This window comes from Canis lupus, chromosome 27 (assembly GCF_011100685.1).
Source record: "Canis lupus familiaris isolate Mischka breed German Shepherd chromosome 27, alternate assembly UU_Cfam_GSD_1.0, whole genome shotgun sequence".
Classification (NCBI taxonomy): Eukaryota; Metazoa; Chordata; class Mammalia; order Carnivora; family Canidae; genus Canis; species Canis lupus.
The window spans coordinates 37,617,075-37,638,174 of record NC_049248.1 but is presented as its reverse complement, the minus strand read 5'-3'; the positions used below and the strand labels follow the sequence as shown (position 1 = coordinate 37,638,174).

The 21,100-nt window shown below is 39.3% G+C and overlaps 1 protein-coding gene and 1 long non-coding RNA gene across 6 annotated transcripts in view; one reads left to right on the top strand and one right to left on the bottom strand.

Annotated features, from left to right (window-relative positions):
- The window catches only part of LOC111092890, a 159,599-nt gene extending 146,020 nt beyond the window's left edge, over positions 1-13,579 (top strand). For all 3 annotated transcript variants that reach the window (XR_005380068.1, XR_005380069.1, XR_005380067.1), the window contains 2 exons: positions 10,147-10,311; positions 11,031-13,579. This is a non-coding gene — a long non-coding RNA (uncharacterized LOC111092890). The remainder of the gene's footprint in view (positions 1-10,146; positions 10,312-11,030) is intronic.
- Positions 1-21,100, bottom strand: part of ANO6 (anoctamin 6) — a 184,709-nt gene that overhangs the window by 30,641 nt on the left and 132,968 nt on the right. For all 3 annotated transcript variants that reach the window (XM_038577414.1, XM_038577415.1, XM_038577416.1), the window contains 5 exons: positions 18,915-19,020; positions 14,663-14,723; positions 8,103-8,245; positions 5,789-5,866; positions 393-618 (listed from right to left, as the gene is read on the bottom strand). In XM_038577414.1, coding sequence (XP_038433342.1) covers positions 393-618; positions 5,789-5,866; positions 8,103-8,245; positions 14,663-14,723; positions 18,915-19,020 — 614 coding nt within the window. The remainder of the gene's footprint in view (positions 1-392; positions 619-5,788; positions 5,867-8,102; positions 8,246-14,662; positions 14,724-18,914; positions 19,021-21,100) is intronic.

The following is a 21,100-nucleotide window of genomic DNA, read 5'->3' as shown; positions in this document are numbered from 1 at the left end:
GAACAGCATGGGGGAAAGCCACGCAACAGGGTGATTACTTGTCCTCTCAGCAAAAGAGGAGCATATTTGCCACTGGAACCATGACCCCATTCCACTTATTTGCAATAAAAAGACTATTTACTTTCAACAATAGGGTACGTGATCTCACGTAATTGAAAATATTATTCAGCGCTGATCTGTTTACACAGAGCTTGGGCATTATAATGATTGTCTTTGCTTTGTCCCTTTTGCTAATGCAAAGCTGTAGATAATTCATTTCCCACACAGGTTAGATAAAATATGTTTACACTCGAAATTTTCTAAAATTCGTAACATACTGAAATTGAAATGCCTGAAAGAGACAGTCTCTATTTCTCACCAGGTTTTAAAAGTGTCTTACGGAATGACCTTACCAAAATTAGTAATCATGATTGCTACTTTTTCATATATGGTGTTCAGAATCATGATGATGATAAAGCTGATGACGGAAGCTGTGATAGACGTGGCTGTCTGTGGGGTCAGGTACTTCTGGATTGGGTCTGTCCCGTTGAAGGTCTGAGATAATTTTGTAGAAAATACAACCAACACTGAGAGCCTGTAGACTATGATCCCAATAACTGAGGCAATGATCAACAGGATCTGGAAGCACAATAAACACAGCAACATGAGATTCACAAATAGTATTTTTACACTTGAAAATCAACTCCATGTGTAAATGGACAAGGTGCACGTGCAAAGTGATGTGACTCTCATATAGTTGCCACAAGACGGGTGGAAATCGGGCACGTTAAATTTCAAAAAAAGGGAGAGGAATGATGGAAGTCAAAACAAAGTGTGTCCACTGAAGGAAAATGTGGGTGGCTCAGCGGTTTAGTGTCTGCCTTCGGCCCAGGGCGTGATCCTGGAGTCCTGGGATCGAGTCCCACATCGGGGTCCCTGTAGGGAGCCTGCTTCTCCCTCTGCCTGTGTCTCTGCCTCTTTCTCCCTCTGTCTCTCTCATGAATAAATAAAATCTTTAAAAAAATGTTAACAATAGGAGAAACTGCACAGGGCGTGAGTACACAGGAATCCTGTACTCACTCACTGTGCAGTTTGTCTGCAAACCCCAAACTGCTTGAATAAAGGTCTATTAAAAAAAAAAAAAAAAGAACGAATCTTCAGAAGAGGAAAACGTGGAACCAGTGAAAACATCCCTCTACAATCAGGACATTCTTTAGGGTGTGCATTAAAGTTTTTGCTCAGTTTTCATCCTAATATTAAGGGGGTACGTTCGCTTCCAACAGAGGACCTATCCCTGGTTCAAGGGTCAGCAGGTGCTTTTGTCTTAGCTGCCTGCAGGAGGTGAGATAGAGGTGCCTGGAGGGAATTCAGAGATGGCAGCAGCTACCTGCTGATGAAAGCTTCACACCCTTTTCACCCTCAGATCCTAAGATCTTAAACCTGCAGTTACTCATACCTGCATCTGCACAAGATTCATTTCACTAACCTGTTGTATTTTTGACTACACAGACCCCAAGTCAGTGTGGGGGTGGGGAGGGGAAGTAGGGGCATCTGAAGCACAGCTTGTGTGTGGCTGGTAGGGTGTCCCTTCATTAGGCAGGTTTTCTCCGGCCCCTGAACCATGCACATTTAAAGGTCTCCATTTTATTTATATTTTATTTTATTTTATTTATTTTATTATTTTATTAGAGATTTTATTTATTTATTCATGAGACACACAGAGAGACAGGCAGAGGGAGAAGCAGGCTTCATGCAGAGAGCCCGATGAGGGACTCGATCCTGGGTCTCCAGGATCACACCCTGGACTGAAGGCAGCGCTAAATCGCTGAGCCACCCGGGCTGCCCTCCCTTTTATTTTATTTTATTTATTTATTTTTTAAGGTCTCCCTTAGAAACTGTTTTCCCTACATCTACTTTCTGGACTTACTGCAAAGTATGTATTTCAATGTGTCTGCCTCCAGAGAGAAAAGCTACAAAGAATGTGCATTTCAGGGCCAAATCATGTGCTGTTGTTTACAGCAACAGAGGGAGGCTGGTTTTCACCTGTGGAGAGCAGTGACTGGGAGAGATTACAGGTGAGGTCCTGGAGGTTCCTGCATCTGAATCCCAGCTCTGCCTCTAGCTGAGGGACCGAGTGCAAACTACTTAACCTTTGGGGCTTCCATTTCTTTGCCCATATAAGGTGGGATCCTAATGGGAACTTACTTATAGGAGTGTTGTGAGGATTTAATGTGTTACTCCAGGTAAAAGCACTTAGAACATTAAGCCCAGGCACATGAAAAGTGCTTATAAATGCTGACTGTGAGTATGGTGACTGGAGAGTTAACAAGATGTTTTTCTTACTTTTAAAGCCATCAGTGTGTAAAGAAGGCATTTTATTTCCTCTTCTAATCTCTCGCATTATCTCCTTCCCTTCACAGTTAGGGCTTAATACTTATGAAAAGAATAACATGTTTGTGTGTGTGAGTACATGTGAAAATTAGCCAAGGCTGAGAAAAATGTAGTAGATAAGGTATATCCAGTCTTCCTCTCTGAGCCCAACAAATATAGACCCTTAATTAATTTTAAAAAATATTTTATTTATTTATTCATGAGAGACAGGGACACAGGCAGAGGGAGAAGCAGGCTCCATGCAGAAGCCCAAACTGGGACTTGATCCCGGGACTACAGGATCACGCCCTGGGCCAAAGGCAGGTGCTAAACCACTGAGCCACCCAGGGATCCCCAATATAGACCCCCTTAAATTGTGTGTGTGTGTGTGTGTGTATATTTAAATCTCCATTAATAGTCTTTAAAAATATTAAGTGATTATAATAGATGAGATTCTTTAAGTGCTTACTATTCACCTCAGACACGTATATTTTTAAAATCCTCAACACCTGCCCTGTGAGGTTGGTAGTGTTCTATCTTTTACGGCAGAAAAAAGAGCCACAGAGATTAAGACTTTGACCCAAATTAAGCAACTAGTAACTGAAAGGACTGAAATACCCCAGGACTCTGGAGTCACACTAACCTCTGCATGGCACAGACTCCTACATGGTTTATGAAATGAATTCTAAGTCACTTCAGAGCTTTTACACACTTGGTATGTTTCCATACTTCTTCAGGGGACTTGATAGGTTCAATATTTCTCCACAGGAGGAAGATCTGCATTCTCAAGTTCCTTACGAATCTTTTCTGATTATAATTCCAATACATGCTTATTATAGAACATTTGAAATTACTCCATAGTGGATACTGGTTGCTTCTGCTGCCTTGGATCTGTTCCTAGTCTTAGAAGCAGACCTAGATTTTGCTTTCCAAAGGGGAATAACCTCTCCTCCATTTTCAGTCCTATGGTTTGGGCTGGATTGTCCCCTTCCCCCACCTTACAGGCATATATCCTGATTGGTTTGAGTCAAATAGTTATCTCATCTTGTGGGCCTCAGCAACTGATTCAAGGACTGATAAATAATTTAATAAGAGCCAGTGGGATGTGAGAGGTCTGCCAATGTCTATGGGAAAGAGAAGCTTGCTCTGTCAATAGAGGCAGCTGCTAACAGAAACCTCTCTTGGCTTGAATGTGATGTGAGGTCTGGAATCCTGCAGCCATTCTGAGACCGTAAGGTAGTGCCTACAACCACCAAGCCAGGGGACCAGTGGACACAGAATGAAGGTAAAACACACAGCCCTTGGGATCCCTGGGTGGCGCAGCGGTTTGGCGCCTGCCTTTGGCCCAGGGCGCGATCCTGGAGACCCGGGATCGAATCCCACTTTGGGCTCCCGGTGCATGGAGCCTGCTTCTCCCTCTGCCTGTGTCTCTGCCTCTCTCTCTCTCTCTGTGTGACTATCATAAATAAATAAAAATTAAAAAAAAATAAAACACACAGCCCAAGATGTTATCTGGGCTGCAGTTATCTATCCTTGATGGAAGCTATACCTCAGACCTGGGATTTTGTTATAGGAACCAAAAAACACCAACCACCCTCATTTTGTTGTTGTTGTTTAAACCAACTGAACACGGACTGTCCGTCATCTACAAATGAATGACTCCTAACTATAAAAATAAAGAATAAAAAATAAGGAAAAATAGAAAAATGTACGTACTATCTATATGTAGGCATAATTCCTTCAGAATCACGTATCATTTGCATATTAAAATTATTTCACATATTTTATCCTTTCCTAAATGTTATCATAACCATAACATTTCTCAAGGCATAAAATATTGTCATGGACATACTTTCTCACAGCTATCCTGTATCCTACTGTATGAAGGACTAGAAGTAGGATATCTTGGCTGAGATATTTTTATATATAATAAGTAAATAAGTAATATAAATAATTATATATTTTTGTAATATATATGTGACTAAATCTTTACCGACTTCTCTTACCATTTGAAATACTTCCTTATTAATGGTTTTTATAAGGTGAATTAGTAGATTAAAGCACATGAATATTTTTGACTCGTGATACTGCCAAACTGCTTTCTAAGAGGCCAGGACGGCTTAAAATTCTTACAGCCTAGGTATGAGAGGAGCTGATCACTGTCCTTCATCCTCACAAAAGCTGAACCTTCTCACTTGAGAGGTGAAATACTGTATCTCATTTAAATGTGCACTGATTTAATTAATATTGAGATCTGACATTTGCCAGGGTATTTTTTTTTTTTTTCTTTTGTGAAAGAGTATTCTTGTTCTTTGCCTCCTTAGCTCTTGAGAGCTTTGGTGTTACCTTAGGAGTGATCTGGACTTTTTATGTGTTGAAGGTATTGACCCTTTGCCCTAGTAGGTAACAGAAATTTCTTCTGTTTTTGTTTTGGGACGCTTGGATGACTCAGTGGTTGAGTGTCTGTCTTTGGCTCAGAGTGTGATCCCAGGGTCCTGGGATCGAGTCCCACATCAGGCTCCCCATAGGGAGCCTGCTTCTCCCTCTGCTTGTGTCTCTGCCTCTCTCTGTGCCTCTTATGAATAAATAAATAAAATCTTAAAAAAAAAAAACTTAGAATGCTTTTGATGTGTGGAAATCTTTAAAGATTTTCTTTTGAAATGTCTTCCATTGCTGTAATGGTTAGAAAGTCTTCTTATATCTAGAGATTGCATATTCATTAATATTTATTTCTAGTTTGTGGTGTTACCTTTCAAATATTTCTGGAATTACAATATGTGTTCATAGTATGGTTTGAATCTTTTTTTTCCAAAGAGCTAACAAGTATTCCATTACCATTTATTAAATAATCTTTACTTATCCCACTGAGTTTAATGCCTCCCTTCTCATATATTAAATTATTATTGATATGAGGGCCCATATCTGGGCTTTATGCCCTATTTTCTAATTTGGCTATTCTTGAGCCAATAAAGCTCTCAATATATTATTAATTATATTAATATGATTGTATTAATAAACCCAAAATTAATTTTATAAGTCCTGATATTTTAAAATATTATCTTTTTATCTACAATCATTTGTTCCAGTCTTCTTTTATATCTTTCAGTAGTTTTTACGTCTTCTTTGATAGTTCCTATTATCTTTTTAAGGCTATTCCTAGACATTTTATTTTAGTTGTTACTGTTGGAAAATTTTAGTATTCTTAATGCCTCCCATTTCATCTCTTTACCAGAAACTGGAAAATTCGGACCCTCTGATCTGATTTCAACAGATGAAGTGAAAGGAACTGGAAGAGCCACCATGAGTGGATAGATACTAAGGTTGCTCCCTGTGGGGCTGAGTGGTTCTGGAAACAATTCTATGAGGCTACATAGTTTCCAGCTTGCCTTTAGTTTTCTGGATATTTACAATTAGATATTAAAATCTGTGGCCAACTTACCCAGAATAAGACAGCACTTGCACAGAGGGTTACACGTATACATTTTCCCCAGGTAGTAAAGGGAACATGCTCTTCTTCCTTTAAAAAAAAAAAAAAAAAAAAAAGTTTAGTACTCTGGTGAAATGATTTTTTTTTTCCCTCCCGATTGGTCTCTAAATCCTAGGCTGAATTTTTTTAAAAATTAGTTTTCAAACATAGCCCCTTTACTTATAACTGCCTTTTTGGGGGGTTAATTTCAGACATACACAAGGCATATGCAGTGTTCATTTTAATGTTGTTTTGGAAATGCAAGCATGAATAATAAGCAGTTTAGCTGCCATGACCTCAGCTCAGGATCCCGGGTATCTGACAATGCTAAGCTGTAGAACTACATTCCTGAGCTTGTCTTAGATTTTAGACACGGCAGCAATGAGAGCTCAGAGCCCGTTGCAGCACAGTAAGTTCCACAAGTGTCTGCAAATACTGGGTATCCACTATGTGTTTCTTGGTTGAGCTTTATATATTAATTTGATATAGCTAAGAATTTTTAAGTTTCTGTGGCCCATAAGCATATATTTAATTTTAAGAGAAGAGCTCAATACTTCTTAAGATTTACCTGGATTATACCAGGAGCTGTAGTATAATAATAATAGCTACAAAATACTTAACACGACATTTACTCTACGCCAGGTACTATTCTAAGAAGGTTTTACACATTAACCCAATTAACCCTTAGGACAACTGTATGAGGAAGCAACTCTATTATTCCCATTTTATATAGTTGAGGAAACTATGGCACAGAGAAGTCATTTGTCGAAGATCATTCAGCTTATAAATTGCTGGGTTGAATCTGTAGGCAGCCTTATTCTCAAGAGTTCATTACCACACTCTGGGCTCTCTAAACCAATGGAGGATACATTAGCAACAAAAGCACAATGAAAAAAAACCGATAAGGAAAAATGAACCTTATCCTCAATTTTTTAACAAGCAAAGTTTCAATGGAAATTAAACTTATTGGTGATTTTAAATTACCAAATTGTCTTTTCTTCAGTACTTCTTCTATGTTGCCAATATTACAAGCTGGTTTTTTTTTTTTTTTTCAGTATTTAAAAGGTTTTCAACACTTAATTTTAAGTTTCTGCTTTCATTTCTGAATGTATGTATAGTCTTTCAACAGCACATGTGTGACCCCATCATCTTCCATAGTAAACAGTGAGAAGGATTCATAATGGGAATTGTTACATTGTAAAAGACAAATGTCACCTTCTGTTGATAATTGAACCTCACTTTTTCCCATTTATAAAATGAGGAGGTTGAAATGCTCCCTCCAGTCCCTTTTAGTGTTGGCATTCTATAAATCTGCGATTCAATTTATAAAATCTATACTTGGGGATATTTTCCGATGCTCTTGGTAAAGCATTTTCTTTCCAAGAATTATTCGTGTTCAGAATTGACTGTCCTTATGCTGATGACGGAAAGTACCATCAGCTCTAAATTTTCTATGTTGATGGAAAGGAGCAATAATGCAGATGATTCAAAAATTATCTTTCACTGGCTCTGGAATATTTATACAGAGAGATATAGTTTTATTTTATTTTTTTATTTTTTGCAGCAGCAGGAGCAGAAGCAAATTTACCTTTCCAATTACAGAAAATGCCAAGCACAGGCCTAAACTTAGTTGGACTTGAACAAATGTTTCCCTTCTTCCTCTACCCTTTCTCTGACTTTAGGAGGAGAGCCACACAATCTTATGTGCATCCCAGCCAGAAGGTGGAGCAGTCCCAGAGGCTTAGTGCAAAACAAAGGCCAGCTAGTCTAGGATGAAAAAGGGGCCCTAACAATGAGGGGCATGTGAAAAATTGAGAGTCAACTACAAAATCCAAGGTGTCCTTCCTAACACAACTATGTCATAGAGCCTAAGCTTTCTTTTATCCATTATTTTTTATTGATATGAAAGAAAGGACACAAACCAAATACATCTTTTCTTAATTTTATGTCTGACTCTAATTTTTTTTTCCAATTTTACTTTTATGATGAAAAAAGGTGTCACATTTATCTCCTATGTCCATCGTTACCATTCTAAGCCATACATCTTCACTTTGGTTGCACATCAGAATCACCAGGGAAGCTTTTAAAAATCCCTTTGTCCAGAATATACCCCAGGCCACTACGTACTACCACAGTATATAGTGATGGGGTCTGGGCATCAAGCAAGACTTTTCAAGGTCTTAATGATGATTTCAAGGTCTTCAAGACTTTCAAGGTCTTGAAGGTGATTACATTGTACCACCACGGTTGAGAACCACCGTATAAATGGATAGAACATTCTCTTTACCTGAGTAATCTCATTGATCACCACGTGAGTACACTGTGCCTCATATTCTGGCCGGGGTTGCTCTTCCTGCTGTAACTCAACAGTGTCCCATTCATACTCAAGTTCTGCCTGGCGCCGTTTCCAAAACTCCAAAAACAAGGTAACTAAGAGAGAGAGAGAGAGAAGAGGAGCAGGTGAATCATCAATGATGACTAATGCTTCAGAAATCTGTGCTGAATTATTAATTATTATAATTACCCATAACACTTTTACATACAGTCAGTAGAGTCTAACTTATAGGTAATACGAATATTTAAAAGAAAAAAGTTATTTTTTTAAAAAATGATATTGATAATTTGTTCAACTTGTGAAAACAGACTACAGCCACGGGAAAGGTAATAACATGATGGTCAGAAGGCATGTGAGCGTGTCTAATGCTAAGGCGTCTGCTACTAGCACTTTATTGCCAACTACAAAACACCAGTAACTACCATAACTCAGAAACCGTTTATGGTCCCTCCGTCCTTCGGCCTGTTTGTCCATACATCCCTCACTCTCTCTCTTCTTTCCTAAGGGCCTAAGGGGGGCACTTTACTAGTCCCCAAATCTCTACTTACCATTACCCAGGCCACCCTAAATTAAAATAATAATATTCTTAAATATAGAAAACTGATATTTTCTCAACCTTGTATGAAGTATGAGTAAAACAGTTTTTAGAAATCTTTACTATTGGGCAGCCCGGGTGGCTCAGCGGTTTAGCACCGCCTTCAGCCCAGGGCCTGATCCTGGAGACCCAGGATCGAGTCCCACATCAGGCTCTCTGCATGGAGCCTGCTTCTCCCTCTGCCTCTCTCTCTCTGTGTCTCTCATGAATAAATAAATAAAATCTTAAAAAAACCTTTTTTACTATCTTTCAAAGCTTGTAATTTAAAATACTAAATAAAGACAACATTAAATGTTGACTGAAAATGTAGTTTCAGGGTAAATCCCCTAGACCTTTCTTTCAATCAGACTGGTACCCCTAAGCCCTTCCTATATAGAAATTCTGGATTTACCACTGTTCCACACACAAGTATTTTTATGTGCCAAAAATAAAGAGAAAAAAGCCACAGGCCCTGCTTCAAGGAGCTACAGGGTATGTAGGAATTATGGTGGTGTGCCCGTTACAATAGACTAGTGAGGGTGATGACAGGTGGCTCTGGGAGCACAGACGCAGAACATGTGCTCAACCTGGAGCCGAGGCTCTCCCTGAGGCGGGGACCCCTGCAGCTGCCCGGAGATGACTGATTTGGAGTTGGAGGTGAAGGTGGGACATGAGCCTCCATCCCCCACTAGGGGAGCTGCCCATGCAAAGGCAAGGAAGCCAGAGAGTCAGATACTCTCCAGAAACTACAAATATCTGGAAGTGAGTGCACAGTGTCATGAGGAGGGTGGGGCAGACAGTGGAGATCGCTGGGGCAATCGCAAAGGACTCTAGGCCTGAAGATACCTGTTTGTTACCTAAAGGTAAAGGGGACATTGCAAGTGTTCTAGAGGGACTAGAGGCAGGGAGACCTGCTGTACATGATGAGTCGGCTTGGGTGAGGAGGAGAGAGAAGACAGAATGTTTGGCAGGTAGGATGGTTACATGCAAACGTGTAAAGGGGAGGAAGAGGTCTAGGATGCCAACAGGGTTTCTGGCTTGGGTGATGCCCTAAATTCTAATGCCATTACCCAGGGGGAAGGGCAGTAAGAGGAGTGAGCCTAGGAAGACAAGTTTAGTTCTAATTAAATGCCTCTGGGCCATAGGAGAGACATCCAGTAGGTAGGTAAAAGTCTGAAATTCGGGAGAAAGATCTATGCTGAGCTGGAAACTTTGCAAAGTAGTAACTGAGGCCATGTGTGGATGGGATCACTAAATGAGAGGTAGAGGGGTAGCTTTCCCCCTGGCTGCACATGAAAAGCACCTGGGAGCTAAAAAAACAAAACAAAACAAAAAACACTGAGCCCAGAAACCATCCCTGAGTTTCTGACTTTACTGGACTAGAATGAGGCACTGGCATTGTGTTTTGCTTTCGTTTTAAAGGTCTACTGTCAGAGTTGAGACCTGCTGGAGTAGACAGCAGAGAGAGGCCGGCCTCTTGTCCTGCAGACCACATGTGGGCAGCCAGAGGTGCGGGAGGAAATCCTGGGCTGTGGCTGTGAGCAGCGTGAACGCGGCACTCCCCAGTGGTGAAGACAGCTGAAATGGGTAAAGTACTCCCTTCCCAGCAGTGTTTGTCTTGCCTTTCTAATTTTCCAGTCACAATGAGTGAGAATAGAAATAAGCTGGATGTTGGAATCGAGGTCAAATCCTGGTTTGGACAATTAGATGTGTGACTACTGGTCAACCTGTTCCAACTTTCTGAGCCCCCATTTCCCTTTCTGTAAAATGGGGGCAACAGGACCAACCTCACAGGGCTGTTGTGAGCTTACTGACATAACTATGGAAAAGCCCTCATACCCCTCAGTGATAATTGCTATTACTCTCATTTTAGACACACAGAGAGAGGCACAGAAAGGTTAAAATACCTACCCAAGGTGGGTTTTTTTTTGTTTGTTTGTTTTTTTAGATAAAATAAGATACAGCTTTTATTTAAAAGTTAGCGACACAGAACTATCCCAACAATAAAAAAATTAAAAAAAAAAAGTCTGAGTTGAAAAAAGCAGGAATGGACCACCTTCGCTGCAACCCTTCCATGTTTTATTGAAAAGAAGAATAAGGAATATGCCTGATTGAAATCCCCTCCCACAAACAGTGTGTTGGCTGGAAGTGGTCATTAGGTCTCATATGCCCACACAGGCATTCTTGGCTCTAGAGCTCAAGCTGTGTGTACGCACTACGTGGTCCTGCCTCAAGCTTCTTGCTCCTTTGCCATAATAGGATATCGGAAGGTCAATTCTACAAAACCTTTGGGTATTATTTTGCAGGGTCCAGGGAAGACACTGATCATGTACTATAACCACCCAAGGTTTTAGCCTGCGCCTGGACCACATCACTGCTGACTCACGCTGCTGTGTGTCACAGCCTGGGAGCCCCAGGACCTCGGGGGACTCTGCACGAGCCCAGACAGGAATTTCCTGTTCTGGGTCTTTTGATCTTTCTCCCTCTGGTGGGGAGCCCTGCATTTATGTTCTCCGGCAAACCACACACACCACGAGGCTCTTGTTGATTAGAGAGACACAGTTAGGACTCTTACATCAACATGTAATGAGAGAAGAGGGAAAGCTGCCTAGGATCTTGGGAATCAAGAACAGCTTGTCCTCTTAATCATGGTATCATTTCCTGTAAAGGACGTATGCATCACATGAAGACAGCCACATTCAGTGTTGGCGCTTATATCCAGCAATGTCCAAGGACAAGGGGCACATTCTAGCACATGGTAGTGTTCCAGTTGCTGTAAGTCTGCTGCTGGAGAGCTGGGGCATTTTACTGGGCCTTGATTATTCAACCCTCTTTACTCACAAAGCTAAGTAAGGATGGCAGGTGAGCTTGCTCAGCCTTTATTCCAACTTCCCAACTAAAAGACTAGGTTAAGGGACCCCTGGGTGGCTCAGCAGTTGAACATCTGCCTTTGGCTCAGGGTGTGATCCTGGGGTCCCAGATCAAGTACCACATTGGGCTCTCTGTGGGGAGCCTGCTTCTCCCTCTGCCTATGTCTCTGTGTCTCTCATGAATAAATAAAATCTTTTTTTCTTTTTTTAAAGACTAGGCTAAAAAAAGATAATTTTTTTTCAGCCTCTCTTGAAGCTAGGGCCCCCTAATGTGATTTTATAAATGTCCAACAGATGCATTTGTGTGTCACTTAAATCAGAACCTGAGGTGAGTGGTGGCAGAGGTGGTTGCAGGAGTTGCATTATTTTGCTGGTGTGGATGGTGGTGGGAGCAGTATAGTTCTGGAACTGGCAATAGCTGTTTCCTGATTTCCAAGTGTAGCTGGTTAGGGCACCGCCCTTCCTGATTCCCCAGCTCTCCATAAGCCAAGGGCTTGGTGTTTTCCTGGAAATAACTAGGCCCAGCCCAGAACTCAAAGGTGAAAATTTAAAATGCAGCCATGCAGCCAAGAGCCTGGAGCCAGGGAGGATCCAGAAGTAGGTAAGAAGTAACAAGGAATAAGGAGAAGTGGATATGTTAAGGACTGGCACTTTAGCCTTGGGTTGATGTTTAGGATTTGAGTGTATGAATGGGTGGCCTGGCTTGGCCTAAAAGGGTGGACATTATTCAGGCAAGTACATGATTTTTACTACATTCATTAAAAAAGGTTTTCAACCCTAAACTTTTAGAGTTCCTAGGGAGTAGAAAAATACTAGGAATACTCTAAATACTCTAACAGATCTGGGCACACAAGAGATGCTACAAGAATATGAATGGTCGTGATATAAAAGACTTCACATGATCCTCCTGCCTCTTCAGCCTGTGATTTCTGATTTTCTGTAACAAGGTTCACAGCAGTGGTTCTCATAAGGCAGACATAACAGGAAAGGCAATGAATATAAGACACTTCAAATACAGACTTCATCATACATACATATCCTTAAAGATACACATATGGTGCTTCAAGCAGTGTTGAAATGTTTTCTGCATTCTAAAATCTGATGACATCAAATCAGCTGAAAATGCTTAAGTCAGTTCCATAAACACGATGTAGTTAATGATCATAGAAAGCAAGGTTAGCTAGGAAATGGAAGGTTTGTCTTTCCAATACCAAAATTAATTTATATTTTTGCCTTATTTAAAATGTATTTCGGGGTGCCTGGATGGCCTCTGACACCTGATTTTGATTTAGGTTGTGATCTCAGGTTTGTGGGATTGAGCCCTGGGTCTGACTCCCCACTCAGCATAGAGTCTCTGCTTGTCCCTCTCCCTCTGCTTCTCCCCACCTGCTTGTGCTCTCTCTCTCTAAAGTGAATAAATACAATCCTAAAACAAATGTATTTCTAAATTAGGACGTGTTAGAATTTTATACATTATAAATCAGTGCTGAGACAAAGGTTAGGAGAATAGATAGAAGTGACCACCACCCATGTGTTTGGTACTTGGGCCCTTACTGGGGGGGAGAAATGAAATGACATATTTTACGATAGAGGAGTACAGAGGATTTTAATCCAAGAATTTGATCTTTATTCTTCTGTGTGTCAAATATTAGCTAGTGTTTGGTATCTAGCAAGAACATAGCTAAATGTCTGAAGGACAATAACTTTGTAGATAAGTGTGACCATCTTATAGTTCGCTTTATCCAGGAATGGCAACTAAACTCTAAAAAGTGTCCAGAACAGCTGGATCATCTGTTCTGTGATCTATCTGGTAACCTCAAATAAGCACAACCACTGCAAAAGAGAAACAATCTCAAGGACACCTAAAAAGAACCGTGAGCTGCATGTGTTCATGTGCTGTCTTCTCAAGAATAAGAGACTTGAGTCACTTTCTTCCCCCACCTATCTATGGCCTCAGCTTTATTTCCTGCTTGACCTACACAATAAAATTGGAAAAGATTTGTCTTTGAAAATGGAATTATTTTCTTCTATGGTTGAACATTTACATCAATTAAACATTTAAATATCTGTGTTTAAAGAAAATAATTACCTCCTTACATCAATGATGCCATTCAAAGTAAATAACTATAGTGTTAAAACATCTATGTAAGAATTCTATTCTTTTGGACTACATCTGTTCTATTTATTAAATAGAATTTATTACTTACTATTATAAGAGTAATACACACTTACTAAATACTCATATAAAAGAGTATAAAGAAGAAAGCAAAAAAAAAAAAAAAAAAAAAAAAAAAAAAAAAAAAAAAAAAAAGAAAGCATACCTGTGATTCCTGTGTTGCTTCCCCTGAACCCCAACACCATATAAGTCAGGGTGGATCAGGGCTGAGGGCACCATTACAATAATGGCTCCCAATGAACCATGCCTCCCTGTCCAAGCCCTTGGGTAGTCCTTCCAACCTCCTCACATTGTTGGCTTGGCAATGACCTGCTTTGGTTGATGGGACATTCACAAACTTGATGCAAACATACATTCAAAAAATGTCTGAGAAGTGGGGCTTGTCTTCTCTTGCTTCTCTTTGGAACCTTAAAACCACCAGGTGAAGAATCCTGGTCTAGTTCATTGGAGAATGAGACATCACAGAGAGCAAGATGCAACAGCCCAGCTGAGTCCCATAGACCAAACCAACCTGGCAACTGCCAGACCATCTACCCCAGGAGAGCTGCTAGCTCATTGTGCACATCGATTGAGTCAGCACATGACTGGAGAACCTCCCAGCAGATGCAGAGAATCATGAGAAATAATAAGTGTGTGTTTTAAGCAACCACATCTTGAAGTAGTTTTTTAAGGTAATAACTCATACAATGGCCTTAAGAGTTGTAAACGGAGTCATAGGGGAGCTGAAGCTTAGGCAATCCAAGGTCCTAAAAGTGGGCTACTTTGATAGCTTATGTAAAACTGTGAAATGTTACTAAATTAGCTGCTTGTATGATCTTAGAGTTTGTTTGTTTTTTTTTTAATGTTAAGATGCAAAAGTAAACTGGAAAAATAAAAAAGGACAATAACTTACCCCATACCCCCATAAACACTGCAAACACTAGAGTTCCAAAGCTGTCAAAGATGCACAATTTCTGGAAAATACAACAATGATATACAAATGAACCATGTTTTCTACTCACTAGGATTCAGCCTATAGGCAATGCTTTGTGTATTCTAAGTCTGAATTTCTTTAAAAGCTGATACCTAATTTAACAATCACCATATCTATTACATACTTGCAGATGGGATTTCTTATTTTGAAAGCAAACAGCCTTTGCTGCATTTACCACAGTGCATTTTCCAATGGAATCTTTCCATATCATGATGAAGAAATTGGCATAGCTGCTAAGAGTTCATTTGGTTTAAGGTCTCTATCAGACTTTTGAATAATGGCCTCTTATAAGCTGTCAGAGTCAACTCGCAGTAGTATAGCTCTAAAAATTAACTCGAAGCAACTTTTAGATTTACAATTTGCATCTTATTATCATCTCATCCTGGTCACAGGGTAAGTTACTGGGTTCTTACTTTTCTTGCTAAGAAAAGCACAAGGCTGGGGTTTATTCTGAGATGGTTCTGGCCAACCAGAGTTCTGTTTTTCCACACCCAATTATGGCTTTTTTTACCATCAGTGACAGAGGTTTCCATGAGATTAAGGATGCACAGGGACCATTGCTGACATTACAATGGGTACAACCATGAACAAATAGATGACACACCTGTACAAAGAAGACTTTATTCACTAGTTCTGCTAAATTTCTTTCTTTTTTTTTGGGGGGGGGTGCGGGTAGTATAGAAATAGCCTATCTCCCTTTAGGGATTCCTGGAAAATCTTTCAAGCAGTTACTAATTTTTCCCTAGTGCTGGAAAAAGTGGAAAACATGTAGAATATCAACTTTATGCTAGATTATACAGATCATATGAAGAGTGAAGAAGACAGTGTAGAGAAAGAAGCTATGGGATTAAAAAAAACTCAACTTTTCAATTGCTAATGAAAATTCAAAGTTGCTTGTAAGGAAAACTCTTTAAGTAACTTTTTTGGTTACCCTTTATATACTGATGTAAAGTTGGTAAACTTTCATCTATGTGAAAATATGTTATTTTCATAAAAGAATATCCGCTTAACCATCATCTTATCCATGTGTTTTCCAAGGCACACAGATGCCCCTCAATCCTCTATATCTGGACCCTGATCAGAAAGCACAATTCCAGACTGTTAACCCAATTATTCCTCTCAAAAAATCAGCTCAAGGAAGACAATTAATAAGTGAGTGCCCCCTCTGGAGAACACTGCTCTCCACCTATTCCTCTAGTCCTGGCATCCCATAGACCAATATTTTAAATCTGTCAGCTTTGACCCTTAAGGAACCATAGCTCTCATTTAATGTTATGTCTATCCCTCAATGAAAACTATTGTTAAGAAAAGTCCTATGCTGGGGATCCCTGGGTGCTCAGCGGTGTGGCGTCTGCCTTTGGCCCAGGGTGTGATCCTGGAGACCTGGGAGCAAGTCCCTCGTTGGGCTCCCTGCGTGGGGCCTGCTTCTCCCTCTGCCTGTGTCTCTGCCTCTCTCTCTCTCTTTGTCTTTCATGAATAAATAGATAAAATCTTAAAAAAAAAAAAGTCCTATGCAGAACTGTTCCATGTGTTATAATGCTATTACTGAAGATTCTGTCCAATGCTACTCCCTGGGATCAATGCAGGCCTCTCTATCTGATACCTCCCTACTGCCCTGACACTTCTGAGTATCTTAATCCACAAGGAATAAAACCCTACCTAGGAATCCTTTGCCCTACCATGTTGAGAAAAAGCCAGTGGAAGTTTATCTGTCAGTGTGAGAGAGGAAAAAAAAAATAGAAGCAGCAAGAAAAAATAGGTTTATCACTAATGCCAAGATCACCTGGTTGCCTGGCTCAAGCTAAGGGATGTGTCTTGCACTCCTATGAGATGGAGTTAGGTGGCATGGATGAAGTTACCATTTTTGCCATATTTGTGAGGATTGAGGACTCAGCAGAAAGAACAAGATGGCTGGCCTGTGGACCCCATAAGCAGGAATCAGGGGAGAAGGTAAGGAAGGGGCTTTCATGGTAAAAAAGCTTAGCTTAACTTGCTTGGCAAGAGGGCACAGATGGGGAAACACAGCAGTGTTAAGATCAGCCCCAGTCAGTGTCCTGTTTTAATCCCATGGAACAGGAAAGAAAAGAGATGGTTACTTATGCAGGGCATGATGTTTTAAAGCAGAGGAACCAATGAAAATCTAAAAAGTGACCATTTGCTGTGTTTCTTCCTGCAAAGGAACAAAATCAAAACTTTATAACAATGTATTTCTGAGAACAAAATATTTCAAGTTACGACATTTCCCTTTTATCTTGCCAGCCAAAAAGCTAAGAACCTTTTTTAATGCTCAATCACAAAAACAATATTAATCCTGATTATTTCCATAACTGTTCCCTCATTTCCTTGATCCTAATTTTCTATTTCTAATTTATTAACCCTTTTAGCATTCCCATCCATTAGCAAATATTTCATCTCTTTCCAAAAGAAAGAGGCAGGAATGAATATATAAATGTATGAGTGAAGAAATGATTGAGTTAACCAACAGAAAAACATGGAAAGCTTTTTCTCCTCTTTAAAATTTTAAAAATTTAATTCTTTTACTCTTGCAACAGGAAGGAGGTATATGAAAGAATAAATCGCTCTAACAAGAGTCAAAGGATTCTTTAGGGCATTAGAATAAAAGATTCATTTTTTCCAAAACAATGGAAAAAAATGTACACAGGGACATATTTGAAAGTCACATGTTTAAGGATGAGTTGGTAGAAGAGAAGATCTGAAAAAAGACATGGGGGTGTGGTGTTTGAAAGAGAATTTCTTAAGGAAAATGAAATTTCCAATTGTTCTTGGTGGAGTAGTTTGCCTCTGGTATTGTCATTGGCATTTACCTTAAATCCAGTGTCCAGGGATATGCACTAACTAGTCACTTTTATGAGTCAACATCACTGGAAGGCATCTATCTTCTCTCCTGCTAGTTTCAGGTCTTTTACTTTATGTGATTTATGATAGATTTTTATAGTCTAGAATTTGTGTTGGTTTCTGGGGGAGAGGCAATGAAACCTATTTTAATTCATAAATTAAGAGTAAAAATCCATGTGCTGACAATACCCTGCAATCATCTTAATTAAATTGCAGAACATTTTTCAAACACAGTGCTCAATTTGTGAGTGAAGTGGCTGCCACTACTGTCAGCTGGTGAGGAACACAGAAATGGCAAAAAATGCAGATTGCTGTTGATTTCTGGCTTTGTCAGTTACTAGGTGGGTGACCTTGAGCAAATTATTTAATCTCTCTGACCCTCAGTGTTTTAATCTATAAAATGGAGGCAGTCTGCCTGTTGTGTCATAAGTGGTAAGTTCAAGAATCTTGCAAAATATAAATTTTTAGTGATATCATTATAAGAGCAAAGTATTTGGTTTAAATAAGATTTGGATGGAGTAGGTTAGAATATTCTGAAGTCATTCAAAGATTCCTAAGGTTTCATGGCGGAACAAACGGATAGAAAAAAGATCACAACGCGGGAGAAGAGTAGGTCAAAGTTGTCAGGAAAAATCTCTGAAGCAAGAGGACTATCTTTCTTCCCAACTAGAGTTTCTGGGATACCTTTCAGTAAGCTACCTCTAGTGCCAATACTTGCCCTAAAACTCTTGGATTTTAAGAAACCATATAGTTCAAGATCATCAGCATGTTTACGGGAACCAGATGTGTTTTGTGGGAATGTTTTGGGACAAAGTGACTGTCATTTATATACAAAGCCCTTCTTATGCATATTCATAGATATAGCCTAAATCTCATAATTAGGGTTAAAAAAAAAAAACAAGCATAGTTTCAGCACACCTTGAAAGTGGAAAAACATAAGTGCAAATTTCAGGTTTCTACTCATTTGAATTGAGGAAAATACTTATAATAAGTAAACCTATTATATTATACAGTATTCATGAGATAAGCTGGCTTTGAGATTTTTGCTTTGATTACTTCAAATACTCCAAAATTTCAATTCTGCAGTTCCTCACTGTCCCACCTGAAGATTTTAGATAAGGCTTTTCATCTCAATTTACTACTTGTGAAAGAGAAATAAACACATTCCACGTCTACCTTTCAGAGTGTTTGGAGGTTTATTTGAAAATTACCTTTCTGAATTTCACAGAAAAAAGTATAATTCCAGGCTTTGCTAAAATTATTAGAAGAAAAAAAACTTTCATTATTTGCAAATGTTCAGAATAACAAAAATTACCTTTGAGGACTCGCAAGTACTATTGAGTTTCCAGAATGGACAAATCTTATCACACTGAGGACACATGATGATCTTGCCACCAATATCAGGATGACAAACTTCTTTGCTAAAGAGAAAAGCAAAACTTAAGAAATTTTAATGACTAGGACTTCCTTTCTAGCAGCATGATAAAAAGAAACATTCATTTGTGATCAAAAAAATAAATCTAAATTCCTATAAAACTAGGAAAGAAATTGAACTTCATTAACCTAACAAAGCCTTGCCACATAAAACCTATAAAAAACATTATACTTAATGGTAAAATGCTAAAAGCATTTCCTCCATATCCGAATGAAGTGTCCTATCATCACTACTTCCAGCTGGACCCTGCCAACACAATAAGTCAGGAAAAACAAACATAGGATGATGGATACAGAATCAGTATACAAAATATGCATAGGGTCAGAAAAAAGAATTACATCCCTATAGATCTGCAACAATTAGAAATTAATTTTTTTAAATACCATTTTTTCCATAGCTTAAAAAATATAAAGAGCCCAGAAATAAATCAAATTCAAGATGTATAAGATTTATAGGGAGAAAGTGATAAAACTTCCGAAAGAGTGAAGATCTATAAAATGGATACATTATCATGTTAGTAATTTGGAAGAATCAATATCTAAAAATGTTATTTCTCCTCCAGTTGAGCCATAAATTCAATAGAAGAGCAAAAGTCTCAGACCATTCAAGACATTCTTAAAGAACAAGGTGCTATTGGCATAGTTTAAGAAGAATTGAGCAGGAAAAAATATAGCGTTTATAAAGAGACCTCTGCATATATACAGAAACTGACTCAAGACAAGGCTGGTTCAGCAAATTAGAAAAGTAAGAAGTGACATTTGCTGTAATCGAATATCCATATAGAAAAATGTGAAATTGAACTCCTAAATCCTATTACATACAAAACAACTCCAGGTAGAAATTGGGAATGCAGCGGTAGGAACTTGTTAGGAAAAAAAAAAAAAAAAAAAAGAAGGCTGATATCTAGATAACATTGGGGTAAGGAGAACTCCACTAATGAGAAAATAAAAAGTATAAATCATAAAGGAAAATAATGATATATTCAAAATGTTATAAAGTGAGAATTTCATTAAAAGACCATAAAGGGAGGAGAAGAAAAAATAGCCGCAAACTGGTAGAAGTTTTGTAACACGTAAAAATGACAAAGGACTATTCACTTGAGTATTTAAAGAACTCTTACAAATTTATAAGGAAAGAACAACAAATTTATAACAGGGTACAAACTGCTCCCTCTGGGGGAAGCCTCTCAGATGGACTCCTACTGTAAATGGCACTAGAGTTGAAGAATTTGTCAGCCTTGCAAATAACTCAGGTAAAAACAAACTGGCAGGGACAGCACTTCTAGAAGAGCTGAGTAAAGATCTTGGAAAACCTGCTCCTCCATAAAAACAATGAAAACACTGGCAAAATTTGTGAAAAGCAACCTCTGTAGGACTCTGGAAAGTAAACAAGGACTTCCAGCAAGCTGAGGATTAAAAACAGCTAAATCTCCATAAAGATAATGGGCTTTGTGACATTTTAACTTGACTTATACCCATCCCTATATCCTTAGCCTAATGGTGGTGTTAAAAGACAACAGCCCCACAACCATGGTAGGCCAACAGCCGCTGAAGGAGGCAGAAGTGATCTGAAGCTACCAAAAAACCCATCCCCAGAGAACTGTCCAGAGGTTCCCTGGAAAAGCTCCATTCTCATGATCTGTCATTTTTCACTTGTCTCAGAGCTCATACATACTGTGCAAACTATCCTATCCCCAGAGTGTCTGCTGAAATCATTAGTAGGAATTATTCACATTACAATTGCTGGAGGCGGCAAGACCAGGAGGGGCTAACAGGATGCTGATCAAAACTTAAAAGGAAGCACTGCAGAATGAGATATCAATAGGGGGCTTTAGAAATTTAGGTCTAATAAATTCCTAGGATTGTAGAAGGCCACGTGCATGCATAGGTCAGTGCAGGTGACCAGGAAGGATCTGAGAAAACCTTCATCCCTCATCTCTGGCTGCCTCTGAGGTTCTATAGAAGTGGGAAGTAAAGGCTCAGGAAGAGCTGTAAACTGCTGGCTAAAGTGCTCAGGATATTCCCCACAGACACTAACACACACACACACACACACACACAGGAAAT